General features: G+C 44.4%; 1 protein-coding gene across 1 annotated transcript; it reads left to right on the top strand.

Annotated features, from left to right (window-relative positions):
• The first annotated feature begins 5,350 nt into the window (after positions 1-5,350).
• LOC118850009 (zinc finger protein 260-like) lies at positions 5,351-14,597 on the top strand. Its single transcript, XM_036759182.1, has 4 exons — positions 5,351-5,424; positions 7,335-7,461; positions 7,746-7,841; positions 11,614-14,597. The coding sequence occupies exons 1-4, from the start codon at positions 5,383-5,385 to the stop codon at positions 13,599-13,601; spliced, it is 2,253 nt and encodes a 750-aa protein (XP_036615077.1). The 5' UTR covers positions 5,351-5,382; the 3' UTR covers positions 13,602-14,597.
• Positions 14,598-15,579: the final 982 nt, after the last annotated feature.

Here is a 15,579-nt window from a genome sequence, read left to right as displayed (position 1 = left end):
TGTTTGTTTTTTGTTTTTGTGTTTTTTAAGACAAACAAGGAAGGGGCTTAAAACAAAGGGCTTCCCCCAAACCCAAAAGTTCTGGCCCTCACCCAATAGCTGACAGTCAGTCTGTCATTGAACATCTGTTAAGTGCCTACTGTATGCCAAGCAGTGTGTTAAATGCTAGGGATGCCAAAAGAATCAAAAACCAGTCCCTGTCATCTAGGAGTTCACAATCTAAGGGAGGAGACAACAAGCAAAAACATGTCCAGACAAGCCTTGGCCAGAATACGTAGGAAATGATGAAGAGAGGGAGGGCACTAGAATTCTGAGGGGTCTGAAGAGGCCTCCAGTAGAAGGTGGCGTTTTAGCTGAGACTGGAAAGGAGGCAGGTCGGTAGTCAGAGCAGAGGAGAGGGAGCATTCCAGGCATGAGCGCCAGTCAGAAAAAAGCTCCAGAGCCCAGAGATGGAGGGTCTTGTTTGTGGAACTGCCAGGAGACCAGTGTCACTGGATCCAAAAGTACATGTTGGAGACTGAGGTATGAGAAGGCTGGTTCTGAAAGGCTTCCAATCCCAAACAGAACATTTTGTATTTGATCCTTGAGGCCATAGGGAGCCACTGGAGTTTTTTGAGTAGGGTGTGACATAGTCAGATCTGCACTTTAGGAAAATCTCTGGTGGTTGGATGGAGGGTGGACTGGAGTGGGAAGAGACTTGAGGCAGCCTCCCCCCCCCCCCCCCCCCCATTGCAATAGCCCGGGTCTGCACCAGGGTGGCAAGTGTCAGAGGAGAGACGCGGGAATTTTGGAGAAATATTGCAGAGGTGAGATACAGGCTTAGGCAGCCTATTGGATGGGGGCGGGGGCAGGGGGAGATAGGGAGGAGTCCAAGTTGATTCCTAGGTTGTGAATTTGGGGGGAGCTTCCTTCTAGTCAAAGTCGATAAATGTAGCCAATAAGCATTTATGAAGTGGCTCCTGGGCGCCAGAAATACAAAGGTGCCGCCCTGCGGGAGCTCCCGGTCTAGGGAGGGAGGGGGAGACCACCAGCAGACCCCAGGCGCGCCTCTTTTTTTACCCTTCTCTTCATTGCGCCTACGCTTTGAAGGTTCGTGGCCACAAACAACCCCCCATTCCAGCTTGGCCATCAGCAGGGGCTCACATCGGCTCACGCTTTGGGAATGCCCGCACTGTTCCCAACGTTTTCATTCTTGTGCTGTCTGTGACGGCGATCTGTGAGCGGTGATCGTTGGTGTCACTGGTGTCTTTGCTTCGGGGCGCCACAAGCTCCGCCCACGTAAAGCGGCAAACTTAGTAATAAATGCTGTGTGTGTGTTCTGACTGCCCCACCAACCTGCCAGCATTCCCTAAGACGATCCTGCAATGTCCTGTAAGGGTCCAAGTGAATGGAAGAGTCAACTGATATGGCAAAGTCGTTGCCTTCTGATTTTAAGACATTGTCACAGCCACCCCACCCTTCAGCAACCACCACCCTGATCAATCAGTAGCCGTCAACATCGAGTGAGAAAAGATTACGACTTCCGGAAAGCTCAGGTGATGGTTAACTTTTTTTTTTTTTTTTTTTTTTTTTTTTTTTTTTTTTTTTTTTTTAGCAATAAAGTGTGTTTAAATTAAGGCACGTACATTTTTTTTTTGGACAACTATTGCACACTTAATAGGCCGTAGCTAGGAGGTAGCTCAGTAGATGCCAGCCTGGCATGAGGAAGTTTTATCCTTATGAGTTCAAATCCGGCCTGGGCAAGTCACTTTATGCTGTTTGCCTCGGTTTCCTCGTCTGTTAAATGAACAGGAGAAGGAAATAGAAAAAGAAGGAAAACCACTCCAGTATCTTTGCCAAGAAAACCCCCAAAGGGGTCACAGACAAACATAACTTTTATATGCAACAGGAAACCAAAAAAGTCAGGTGACTCAGTTGATTGAGATATCCCTGCGGTCTGGAACTGAACCTGAAGTGTCTCCAAGGCATGCCTGTACTTTGGACAAACCAGCTATGGCTTGTCTCTTGGAGTTGTGCCGAGTCATCCTCCAGCGCGCAGCTCCAGTTTTCCAGGAATTTGGTCCACAGAAAGCTGCTAAAAGCTAGTGCTTTGTCTCAGCCAGCGGGCAAACAAAACACATACACACGCAAACACAATAGCAGAAACTCACTCAGGAGAGGGAGGGCGCAAACCCTCAAAGCTGTACCCTAAGAATGGATGTGGTTGAGAACAGGTAATCCCTGCCAGAGACCGCAGGGGGCATTCCCAGTCAGACCCAGGTTTGGTGCAGTTGTCGGGGTTGCTTATCGATGCCAGGCTTGGGTGAGGTTTACTTAGAGGGATTTTCTTTATTGATACCACAAATTAGGGTCAGATCTACTGCTATCTTAGGAGCAAAAGAAAGGAGAAGCTGAGAACCATGGAGCAGATCCAGAGTGTCATCCTGTTAAAAGAGGAACCTCATCTGCCCGACACACAATTAATAGTGGAAAAGTCCAAACTGTGGCATCATCTAAAGGCTTTATGGGCATTAGGACCACTTAGCCCAAGTGACTCCATATGGAGTCCTATCATAATTATTGCAGTGAACCCCAGAAAGTTTATAATGAGCACAATCTGCCCTAGTCCTAAGGACCATTTTACCTACAATCATTGGCTTACACAAGTCACATAGTTTTATGAAATTTGTTTTATTTTTAATTTATGCAATAAAACATGCATTTCCATAACATAGTATGTTAAAAAAACATAACTGCACATGAAACTACAAATCTATTATGTACAACTTGGTATTCCTTTTAAATATATAATCATGTAAATTTCTTTTTTTCTTCCTTCTCCTGCCCCACCCTAGAGATAGCTACCATTAGATACAGATATACATATATATGCATATGTATAATATATTATATATGTAAAAATTATTCGATACCTACTTCTATTTATCAATTCTTCCTCTGGAATTCTCTCTTCGTATGTCCTTTATTTTTAATTTGTGTATTTATAATAGTCAAAATGACATTCCCCTAAGAATTTCAGGTGGGAGACAGCAATTATGCATAAAACACCAGACTCTTTAGTCGATCCCACGCCTAGCTGTCCCACCGGAGAGGCAGAATCTAGGAAAACAGATCCCAAAGCTGAGAGAGGACTGGGTGAATCAGCAGATCTCGGGGAGACACAAAGTCATTCATAGATGGAGTTAGGGCGGGCTCTGGTCTTGGATGTGAAGAGGGAACATGGGCTGAGGCCACAATTACGCCTTTGAAACCTGAGGCCTCTATCCCAGAGGAGGTAATCTGACCATGCCGTGAGTTGAAATGCCAGCATGGCAGTGGGTGGCTTTTGGTCTGTCCTAAATTCATTCGGGGGTTGGCCTCTCTTTCCCTTTAGGGTTACAGGGTCTATCTGGAAGCCAATAGTTTTTCCCTCCTTCTTGCCTAGCCGACCCATTACTGACAGTGGGAAACAGAAATGTCCAGGTTCGTGTAAACAATCCCTCCGCCTTGCTTCTCTAGGGGAGACTGGGGCTGGGGGGTAGGGGAATATTTCTTCGTAGGGAGAGAAATAACTACTTCTTGTCTCTGGGCAGATGTGTGTGTGTGTGTGTGTGTGTGTGTGTGTGTGTGTGTGTGTACACGCATGTGCGCCCTCGAACCAATCTCTGGGCGAGTTTCTCCCTCTTATGGGAGGTCCATAGATTCTAGGAGTCCTGAGAGTCAGAGGAAGATCTCCAGGGGCCAACAGGGGCATAGCCCCAGCTGAAAGTGTTGGATTTCCTAGTGACAGCTTTGCTAGGCTGTAGCTGGGCAGAAAAGTGAGATGTGTGTTTGGATCCCCAGGATCCAAACTCACCACCTGGATGTTGGACACTTTGACGTCACCCGGTGCAAGCTGCTTGTCCCTGACTGGAGCTGGAAAGTCCAGGGACCCAGATGTAACCGAAAAACCTAACACTCTGTGCAGGGACCTGGGTGGGGAGCTGGGGAGACGAGGAATGACAACTTAGCCTCCGGTGACCAGTGACTGACCGTGGCATCCACGGCTGCTTAGCCGCTCTTTGCCCTGCGCCCACCTGTGAGTGTCATGCGTGGAGTGCCACGGGTGGAGGCCTCTGGCACTGGGAGCTCCTCCAAGTGCTGGTGGCATAGTTGGTGAGTGACTCCTCGACGGTCTTGGCTGCCCCCGGGCCATTCTGCCAATCATTATAAACCCTGACCCGAGGTCCGGAGCTTGGGATGCCAAGCAGAGACCCTAACCCGCCCTCTGCCTGGCCTAAGCTACCTCTGTAGGGGCGGGCCCTCAGCGTCCACGAACCAATCAGCGTGCTGCTGGGTGATCAGTTTCAACTAGGTCAGTTTCCCTTCCCCTCCCCCACCTGCCCAGGACTCTGCGGCTGGTGAAGGGTTCTAGAGCCGGCTGGGCTCGGCAGTCTAGGCCCCAGAGGAGGCAGGCTAGGACTCCGGGGACGAAGGGTCAGGAAGGGTGCGACTGGGGTAGGGATCCCTTTTGACCGAGGGCCTCCGCCCCACTGGCACCTCCGTTTGGGCCCCCGGACCTTCCACCGGAGCCGGCAGTGGATGCTCGGAGCTGCTGCAGACGAGGAAACAGGCTCGCTGAGAAGGAATTCAGAGCTGGGCTCAGAGGCGTGCCAGGCCGACCCCTACTGTGACAGCGGAGAAAACTGAGGCTCTCTGAGGTACAGGGACGCGGTCCAGAGGTCAGAATCGCTATTTGAACCCAGGGCCGACCCGAGCAGACCCTCCTTGGGACCTCTCGACCCGCGACCATCCTTTGAGCCCGCGGAGAAAAAGAGGCTTGGACAGGCGCCAGTGTCTCTGTGGCCGCAACGATCAAGGGAGGGTGTGTGAGGAAGGTGACCTCAGTTTCCCTTTTCGTTAAAGGGGGTGAGCGCGTGCGCACTGGTTAAGGCTCTCCCCCCCTCCCCGGAGTCTCCGCTACCCAGAATTCCTCGGAGCTAGGGAGGGGGAGGAGGAGGAATGAGCTCCGGCTGGAGCCCAGGTGGGTGTGGTCCCGGGATCCAGCTCGCCGCATAGAGGCTCTGTCTCCACTTAGCGCTCCTGGAGGAGGGGGTCAGGGAAGGCGGCGAGGGGCTGGGGGGCAGCGGGAGGGGACCTGAGGCAGCTGAATATATCTACATGGGGGTTGGGGTTTAGAGGATCCAGACCTGGGCAGGGAAGGGGGGGGACCCTGGGAGTACATACGTGGGGAGGGGGCTGAGTGGGCGGAGGGGCCAAGTGCAGCGGAGAGGGTCCTGGGGTAGAAGCATGGTGTGCTGGAAGCAGCCCTGGGATTCTGGGGGGTAGCAGGGCAGGGCGGGGGCCTCTTACCTTGGCTCTCTTTCTCCAGTTCCCCTCCCCACCTAGCCGCTCCAAGGAGAGATGGTCAAGTCACAGAGCAGATCCCGGGCATCGTCCCGCCAGGTGAGGGGGTTTTGGCCTCGGGGATGGAGCAGGAGCCGGAGGCTTTGGGGAGGGCAAGCGAAAAAAGCATTCATTGGGCTGCTGCTAAGCGCCAGACACTGCGAAGTGATTTACAAATATTAACCGTCTTGATCTTTGCAACCCTTTGAGACAGCGCTTGGTACCGTTATGGCCTCTGTTTTACAGATGAGGAGACTGAGGTGCCAGTGTGACCTGCTCAGGGCCTATCTGAGGCTGGATTTGAACTCAGGTCCTTCTGACTCGAGGCACAGGGACTGTACATCCCGAAAACTCCCCTGCCTCCCTTCCCACCCCATTTGGAAATTTCTCGCTGGGTTTCTTAGGTAGAGCCAAGTGAGGCAGCAGCTGTAGATGTCTGGCTGCAGGTGGTATAGACCGGCTTCAAGCTCAGCCCAGCTTCTGCGCTGCTTCTGCCCGATTTCATTTGTGGAATTTCTCTCTGCACAGAATTGGTAGGGCCGAGGAGCCAGGGGCACAAGTTCAGGACTTTGGAGGTGTGGAGAGGGCTCAGGGAAAGGGCATGTAGAGGCAGCCTGGGTCTCATTTCTTCCACATTCTCTACTTACATTAACGATGAGCATTGTGAGGAAGGGAGGAAGGAAGGGAGGAGAAAGGAAGGAAGGGGTGGAAGATAACTCCCATGTGTCCTGCTTGTCTGTGGTTCTTTAAAATTGTCTTTTAAAATTCAGTCTTAAATACCTCCACAAGAACATTTCCACCCATACAGCAGAACTCAGAAGAGGATTCTGTTTGAAACAGAATTTCCGTTTCACTCACTTGCTGTCTTAAAATACACACAAGAACTTCCCCATGGAACTGTCCTGTTTGTCTGTGCTCCCTTCAGGACCTGGGTTTTTCCTGGGCCTATTAACACTAGAAACTTCACAGGACCAGGCTCATCATTGATGCAAAAATATTATAATTTTACCTTGAAATATAACTTCATCCTATGGCCTGTTTTTTTTCTTTGTCTTATGGATAAGGGAAAATGCTAGGTCAGTAGATGCTGCCTCTTGATTTCAGGCATTCTTAATTTTGGGTCCTTTGCTATATAATTAGATGGCTGTTTTCCTGGTTTTAAACCTGTCATTCCAGCCTTAAGTCCTGGAGAGCCCTCCTTGGGTCCTGGGGCCCCATCCCCTCATCCAGGGGGATACCTTGCCATCCACCTGACTGCCCTGGGTGCCAGTCATAACAGGTGTGTGGACTGCTTGGGGGCGGAGGATGTCACATGAGTTAAAGGGCCCTGGCTCAAGTAGGAGGGCTGTGTGGGCTGAGCTCTGGGATATGTATTTTAACCAATCCAGGTAGGTTAGGTCTGGATCTGTTAAGAGCAGGAGGATTTGATATCCACAGCCCTGGACATGGGGGTTGGGGAGACTTGGGCTCAGAGCCCACCTCAGGCAAGGCACAGCCTCTCCACGGGCCTCAGTTTCCTCATTTGTGAAATGAGGGTTGGACTTCATGGCTTCTCACATCCTTCTAACTCCAGAGCTGCCATCCTCTGGCCAGTCGTCTGGCCCAGTGATTTTCCATAATTGCCATGACGGGTAGAGTTTCCATTTCACACCTGGGATGTGAATTTTGGTTGCTGTGTGTGTGTTTGAGGGGAAGGTTGGAGAATAGCACATGATGTTCTTGGGGCTCTGTCTGGGACATCTTGTCAAGGCAAGCAGGAGCAGTGATGGAAAGAGTCACAATTGTCTGCCTAAGGCGGTGAGTGATAGGTTCTGCAGTGATGGCTTTGGCACACTCAGGGGTGAATCCCCAGCTGAGGAGGGCTCCCTGTGACTTCTAACCAGGTGGTGTCCATCACCGCCCCTCACCCCCCCACCCCCATGCATGCCGGAGCTGATCCCTGTCCGAGCAGGATGTGTTTGGGGTTCCAGGGAGCTGTAACCTTCAAGGATGTGGCTGTGGTCTTCACCTGGGAGGAGTGGGGGCACCTGCATCCTGAGCAGCGAGACCTGTACAGGGAGGTGATGCTAGAGACCTATGAGATCCTCGTGTCCCTGGGTAAGGAGGGCTCAGGACAGTCCTGGGGTCTCCTTGGGGTCTCACCAGCTGCCAGCTGCTGGGGTGGGGGTGGGGGATTCTGGGAGGCTCTCCTGGAGTCTTGGCTTGTGGGGAGAGTGCTCAGAGGCTGTGGGTTGGGCACAGAGGCCCCCAGACCTTGGGGAAAGGGCTTTCTTTGCTTTGTACAATGGGTGGGCGGGCTCCCCACTTGCTCAAAGGGGGCTGATAGAGGACATCCTGTCTGTGTCATCTGCTGGGCCTGCTGTTTCTTGGTCTCCGAACAGGACTTTCGGGTTGCAAACCCACGGTGATCTCTCGGCTGGAGAGGGGAGAAGCACCTTGGAGGCCAGAAAGGGGAGGCCACCAAAGCCACTGTCTGGGTGAGTGAGAGATGCTCTTACCCCCGGCCTGCCATTTCCTCTTCTCCCCTTCTGGTCAGGTTCCTTGTTTCCCCACCCCACCCCCACATCATCTGATTTAGACTTAGAAAGAAAACTGAGTCCCTGAGGCCTGTTGGCTTGACCCTGCCACTTCCCATACATCCCACACCAAGGGAAGGCAGGGTGGGCTAATAGTGTTCAACTTGGGATCTGGCGAGACCTGAGTTCAGATTCAGCTCAACCATATGCAGTTAATTTCTCTCAAATTTTTTGTGTTTATGTGGCAAGTGAATGCATTATATAAACTCATTTATATAGAGAATATAAAGCATTTATTAAGTGCTTGTTAATATCCAGCACTGTGGGTATAAACACAAGCTGAACAGACCATCCTTGTCCTCAAGGAGCTTATATTCTGATGATGAAAGACAAAAGTCAGTAAAGCTAGTGGGACAAAATCACAAAATGATTGCACATGTCTAACCTAAATCATATTGCTTATTGTCTCAGGGAAGGAGAAGGAGAGGGAGGCAGGGAGAAAATTTGGAACTTAAAAAACTTTTTAAAAAAGAATGTTAAAATTGTTTTTACATGTAATTGGGGAAAAAGAAAATATTAAAAATAAAAAAAAGTTAAAGCTAGTGGGAGGGGGGAGAGGTGAAGGGTTGGGTTACATCTGTGGTGGCATGGTTCGGAAATGCCTGGGAAGAGACATGGGGTTGTAATTTCATTAAAGCTTACCCATGGAGAAGTTTGATATAGCTGTATTCATTTGGGCCCTGCCAGTGTTTTGGGAGGGAGACTCCCGGATAGTTTATACATTCTGTAGTTATTTTGAAAGGAGTTTCTTTTTCTTCTGTCTCTTTCTGCTGTGTTTTGTTGACATGGGATGAGGAATGGCTATTGAACATTGTGGGGAGTCTTTTATATCCTGCTACTTTAGTAGTTACCATTTCAGCTAATTTCTTAGTTGTTAATCGTTTAATTTTTGAGCTGAGGATTCTTTAAACCATTGGTGTCAAATTTAAATAGAAATGGGCTAACTAAATTAATTAAAATAGAAACGGGCTAACTAAATAAGGATCTCTGTAGGCTGCAACGTGGAGTTAGAAAACTACATATTAACATTATCTTTGTCATATTGCATTTTTATTTATTTATTTTGTTAAGTATTTCCCAATTAGAGTTTAATCTGGCTTGGGCTGTGCTGGAGGATGTTGTGGTTGGGTTGTGGCTCCTTGACCTCTTTCACTTATTCATAGTTTACCTATCAGGGTGATGTTAATTTCATGGGCATTTGGACAACTCTTATTTCTCTGTTTTTGCAAATAATTTAGGCAATATTAGTATGAATCGTTCTTTGAATTTTTGATAGAATGTACTTATTTTTATTATATCCACCTAGTTCTGGGTTTTTTCATCTGGAACTTTTATGGCTTATTCAAATTCCTATTTTGAGACTGGGTTTGTAAATTCTTGATTTCATGTTTTGTTAAATCTGTGTATTTTCTATTTAAAAATATTCATTGATTTTGTTTATCGTCTTTCTTGGCATATAATTGGGCTACCTAGTTTGAGATTTCCTTTATTTCTTCATTAGTTGTGAGTTCTTTTTATTTTTTATTGGTAGCTGACTTTCCCCCCCCTTTTTTAAAATCACATTAGAAAATGGCTTATTTCATTAGTTTTTTAGAGTCCAGCTACTAGTTTTACTTATTAACTTAGTGGATGTTTTGCTTTCAATTTGATTTCTTTTTTTGATTTTCAGAATTTGTATTTTTGTGTTTAGTTGGAGCTTTTTTGTCTTGTCGCTTTCATTTTTTTTGTTGCTGTTGTTGCCCAAATCATTGATCTGTTCTCTATCCTTTTTTGTTTATTTATTTTGCCCCAAATGACTAGAGAAATAATTCCTGCCACCCCCCACCCTGCCCCAAGCACTGCTTTGACCATGTTTTTCCAAAAGTTTTAGCATGTTCTCTCATTGTTGTCATTTTCTTTGATGACATTACCTATTATTTCTAGGATTCATTCTTTGACCTACCAATTCTTTAGAATCAAATTATTTACTATCTTTTGTTGATTTTAATTTTTATTTGCAATCATCATCAGTAAAAGATGTTTTTATTTCATGGTTTCTACTTAGCTTGGTTCTTTTCATTAGAAATCCTTGGATATCCATTTTTCTTCCTGTATGATTATGCTCATTTCTGCAAGTTAAGTTATTCTTGATTGTAAGATTTTCTCTTTTGCCTTTTGGAGTATCATATTCCAGGATTTTCTCTCTTCTGTGCTACTTGTAGCATAATCTTTTGTGAGTCTGATTGTGGTTCTTTAGTCCTTGAATGTTTTCTTTCTGGTTGCTTGCAGTCTATTTTCTTTGACCTGGAAGTTGTGGATTTTGTCCATGACATTCCTCAGTGTTTGTAGTTTAAAGGCTTCTTTGTGGAGGTGATTTGTGGCTCCTCTTGTCACTTTGCCCTCAAGTTCTGATAAATTTGGATTGATTTCTTGAAAAACAGTGTCTGTGTCCATGTTTTTTGTTTGGTCATGATTTTCAGGGAGTTCCAATGATTCTTATAGCATCTATCTTCAGTCTATTTTCTATGTCAGTTTTTTTTCTACTAGTTATCTTAGTATTTTCTTTTCTTCCTATTAGTCTTTTAAGTTGTTATATTTTATTATTTTATAATATTTATAATATATGTTATGATGTTTTCTTATAATTTTGTTCCATGAATAAATGTTGTTCCATGAAGGGAAAACATGAGTGCTAATAGTTCCATTTTGTTTTTCATGGAGTCCAATATTTGGACAAGACTTTCTATCTCCTGTACTAAGCTATTTTCTTTCCAGTTTTTCCTCAATTGTAATTTTCTTTTCTTCAATTTTTCTTTTCTTTCTTCAATTGTAATTTCACTTAAAATAAAAATTCTTGCTTCATTTTCTTCCAGTTGTTGTTATAGTTCTTGTGACTAAGCCTTTTTTTCAAAACTCAGTCTTTAATTTGTAAAATTACTCTTTTTGTCTATGTTTGCCTGTTGGACTCCTCTTAATCCATAATACTTCTTCATTGTGTTTTGATGTTTTCTTTTGCCTCCTCCTACTTCCTCTTTCAAGGCCATTCTCCCTGTGTTTGCTAGCTTCAGTTCAGTTTACTGGGGCTTGTCCTGGCCTCCCTGTTAGGAGCCCTCACCTCGCTTCCTCAGGCTTCTGTCCATTTTTTGGTGCAGTTCTGGACTGGACAGAGGAGCTTGTTTTTGTTTCTGTCCATTTTTCTTTGTTCTTTTTGGGTACTTTTTAAGATACTTGCTGGGTATATGTCTGTGTGCGTGTGAATATGTATGAGCTTCTGCCTTTTATATTACCATCTTAACTGGAAAAATGACATGAATCTTACTGTTTCTATGGGATACTGTTTTGCGGTGCAGATTCTCCAGGCTGTGTTGGGGCCTGTCCATTATACTGTCTTTAGATTCCCTCTTGCCAGTATTCTATTATGTATGAATGATAGTCATCCTTCTTTTTGGGGGAGGTTATTGGGCTTAAGTGACTGACCCAGGGTCACACAGCTAGTAAGTGTCTGAGGTCAGATTCAAACTCAGGTCCTCCTGACTCTAGGGCCAGTGCTCTATCCACTGCCACACCTAGCTGCCCCTGATAGTAATCCTTCTTAATGAAGGAGATGGACTCTCACAGCTAAATGTAAAGCATTTGCTTTTAGTAAGTAATAGAGACCAGTCAATGTTGATCTTAGTTCTTTTTCTCCTTTCAGATTCCTATAAAGAGAAGGAGAGGTGTCCACCTGAAGAGCTGACTACAGAAGAGAGCATTTCTGTAAGAGAATTATCCACACAAAATCTTGCAAAGGATGGCACTTGGGAATCCAGATTTGGGGAAGCCTGGAAATATCCTTTTATGCTAGAAGCACAGAATGGGAACAAGAAGAGACAATCCCAGAAACTAGCCATCACCACTGGAAAAACTGGTCATGTTTTCAATGAATATACTACATTGGAGCAAAGCTTCAGTGGGGAAACACACTTTAATTCATTGCCAGTGATTTGTGCAGGAAGAAGTTTCAAGAAATGTGCTACATATGGGAAGAGTTTTAAACCATTTTCTGATTTAATTCAGTTGAATAGAATCTCCTCAGGGAAGAAGGTTTATAAGTACAGTGATTCCTCCAGTTGTTGGCCAACTCTTATTCAACATCAAAGAAAGCACACAAGTACAAAGTTATTTGAGTGTAATGACTGTGGGAAAGTCCTTGGGAACAGCTCATCCCTAAGGAAACATCAGCTAATCCATACTGGAAATAAACCCTTTGAGTGCAATGACTGCGGGAGAGCATTCACTCAGAAGGGAAACCTCACTAAACATCAACGAATTCATACAGGAGAGAAGCCCTTTGAATGTGATGAATGTGGGAAAGCTTTCATCCAGAGGGGAAGCCTTATTGAACATAAGAGAATTCACACTGGTGAGAAGCCCTTTACATGTAGTGAATGTGGGAAAAGCTTCAACCGGAAGACAAACCTTATGGGACATATGAGAATTCATACGGGAGAAAAGCCATACGGATGTAATGATTGTGGGAAAACCTTTAGCAATCGTTCAGCCCTCAGGACACATCAGAAAAGTCATACTTCAAAGAAAACCTTTGAATGCAGTGAATGTGGGATGTTCTTTAACCAAAGAGGGAACTTTACCATGCATCAGAGGATTCATTCTAAAGAGAAATTCTTTGAATGTGGTGAATGTAAGAAAACCTTCAGTCAGAGGGAGAGACTTATTGAGCACAAAAGAATTCATACTGGAGAGAAATTGTACAAATGTAATGATTGTGGGAAAGTCTTCAGCAAATGCATGTCCCTCAAGAGGCACCAACTAATTCATACTGGAAAGAAACCGTTTGAGTGCAGTGAATGTGGAATAGCTTTCAATCAGCGGGGCAACCTCATCAAACATCAGAGAACCCATACTGGAGAAAAAGCTTTTGATTGTAATGAATGTGGGAAAGCCTTTAGCCAAAGGGTGACCCTTATTGAACACATGAGAATTCATACTGGAGAAAAACCTTTCACTTGTAATGAATGTGGGAAAAGCTTCAACTGGAGAACAGTTCTCACTGAACATAAGAAGATTCACACTGGAGAGAAACCTTATGAATGTAATGAATGTGGGAAAACCTTCAAGAGTACCTCAACCCTTAGGTCCCATCAATTAATTCACACTGGAGAGAAACCTTTCGGGTGTTGTATATGTGGAAAAGCCTTTAGCCAGAAAGGAAATCTTACTGTACACCAGAGAATTCATACTGGTGAAAAGCCCTTTGAATGTAGTGAATGTGGAAAAGGCTTTGACCGAGGGGCAGCCCTTATTGAGCACAAGAGAAGTCATACTGGAGAGAAGCCATACGGCTGTGATGATTGTGGGAAAGCTTTTGCCACAGGCTCATCTCTCAGGTCACACCAGGTAATTCATGCTGGAAAGAAGCTCTTTCATTGCCCTGAATGTGGACTGACATTTAGTCACTGTGAAAATCTTGACACACATCAGAGAATTCATGCCAGAGAGAAACCCTCTGAATGCAATGAATGTGGGAAATCATACAAGAAGGAATCCTTACAGAACACCAGAAAATTTACACTGGAGAAAAACAATGTAAATGAAGCAGTTGTGGAAAAGCTTTTATCACAAACTCCTAACATAGGAGCCATCAACCAATTCATATTGGAAGAAACCCCTTCGGTGGAATAACTGTGGAAGAGCTTTCAGTAGCAGCTCATCCCTCATGAGGCATCTTAAGATTCACTTGGGAAATCAGCCTTTTGAGTGAAAATCCCATGGGAAAGTCTTTGACCTGAGAATAATTCTTATTGCACATCACCAGCTGCATCATGGAGTGAAATCCTTTTGGTTGCAATGGATATGGAGAGGCTTTACCAACAACCTCTCTGTATCAGAGAATTCAGAATGAAAAGAAATTCTGTGATTGTGAGTGATTAAGGGAAAGATTTTCTTTCTGTATCAGAGGGAAGTAGAGAATGCCAAAGACAGAGAAAAAGGATCTATAAGTCATTCATCATGGCTGAATCTCAGGTCATGATCTGGATGAAGCAGCTGGTATTATAGCTTGTGACCCATGATTTTTCATAACTGAACAGTTATGGAAAACTTCACATAATCAGGGTTATCCTGATTATGTTGTCTTAAATTAATGAACAAGTTTATTTAATAGTGAACTCAGCTCCTTTGGCTGTAAACATACTTAGTACCATTGCCAATGGATTCCATCATACTTAAAAGTTTAAAATAGTTTCTGTAGTAGAAGCAAATTCCAGAACTTGAAGGAAAGCCTTACTCGACCCAAGTAGCCCTTCCTTGGATTCCTCCCTATTCTAATCCAGTTTTCCTCTACCCTCCCTATTAAATCCTCCTACCTTTTTATCCTCTCCAGTGATAAAAGTTATGGTACCACAAGAATGAAACACATGTAGGAGCCCTTGTATTGCAACTGGTCAATCCCACGACAGAGACTCATTTGGCTTGGGAGTTAGGCAGAGAGGACCAGAGTTAAGGAGTGTCTGCAGAACTCGGTTGATCCCTTCCACATCAGCTTATGTTCATGACTTCTGGGCCTGACTATGCCAGTTGATCCAGAGATATAATAAGAACCAAGGTAGCAGCAGGACTGTTCTCCAAAGAAAGCTGAAAGCATCAGACCAATGTTTAATAAACATATGATGAATTAAAGAAATTGTCTTTGACTATTCTGTACTATGTAAATGGGCACCATCCCATCTAGCCCTTTTCTGTACTATTTTTCTATCTTGTCCTTTAATCCCCTCAATTTCCAATCCTTAGCTACCAAAAAGGAGCTTCTATAAACATTTTTGTAGAAATAATTTTTTCCCCTTAAAAATATTTTTGAATACAGACCTAGCAGTGGTATTGCTGGATCAAAAGGAATACACAGTTTTGTAACCCTTTAGGTATAATTCCAAATTGCTCACCAGAATGGTTGGATTAATTCACAACTCCACCAATAGTGATTTAATGTCCCAGTTTCCCTACATCTCTTCTAACATTTATCATCTTCATCTTTTGTCATATTAGCCAATCTGATAGGTGTGAGGTGGTACCTCAGAGTTGTTTTAATTCACATTTCTCAAATCAATAGTGATTTAGAGAATTTTTCCTATAACTTTAAATAGTTTTAATTTCTTTGGAAACTGACTGTTCATATCCTTTGATCATTTGTCAATTGGAGGATTACTTGTATTCTCATAAATTTGACTCAGTTCTCTATATATGTGAGAAGTGAAACCATTATCAGAGATGCTTGCTGTAAAATTTCCCCCCCAAATCTTCTACTTTCCTTATATTTTTAGTTGCGTTGGTTTTGTTTGTGTAAAACCTTTTTAACTTTATATAATCGAAATTATCCTTTTTTACATTTAGTAATGTTCTCTATATCTTATTTGGTCCTAAATTCTTCCCTTATCCATATCTGACAAACAAACTGTTCCATACTCTCCTAATTTGTCATACTGTTTTCCAGTTTTCCCAGCAATTTTTGTCCCAGAAGCATGGATCTTTGAGTTTATCAAACATTAGATTACTATGGTAATTTCCTACAATCTATTATGTACCTAATCTATTCCACTGACCCATCACTATTTCTTAGTCGGTACCAGATTGTTTTGATAATTACTGTTTTATAATAAAGTTTGAG

Source organism: Trichosurus vulpecula, chromosome 5, assembly GCF_011100635.1.
Source record: "Trichosurus vulpecula isolate mTriVul1 chromosome 5, mTriVul1.pri, whole genome shotgun sequence".
NCBI classification, from domain to species: domain Eukaryota; kingdom Metazoa; phylum Chordata; class Mammalia; order Diprotodontia; family Phalangeridae; genus Trichosurus; species Trichosurus vulpecula.
The sequence above is the reverse complement of the archived record's forward strand: the minus strand, read 5'-3'. Positions and strand labels throughout refer to the sequence as shown.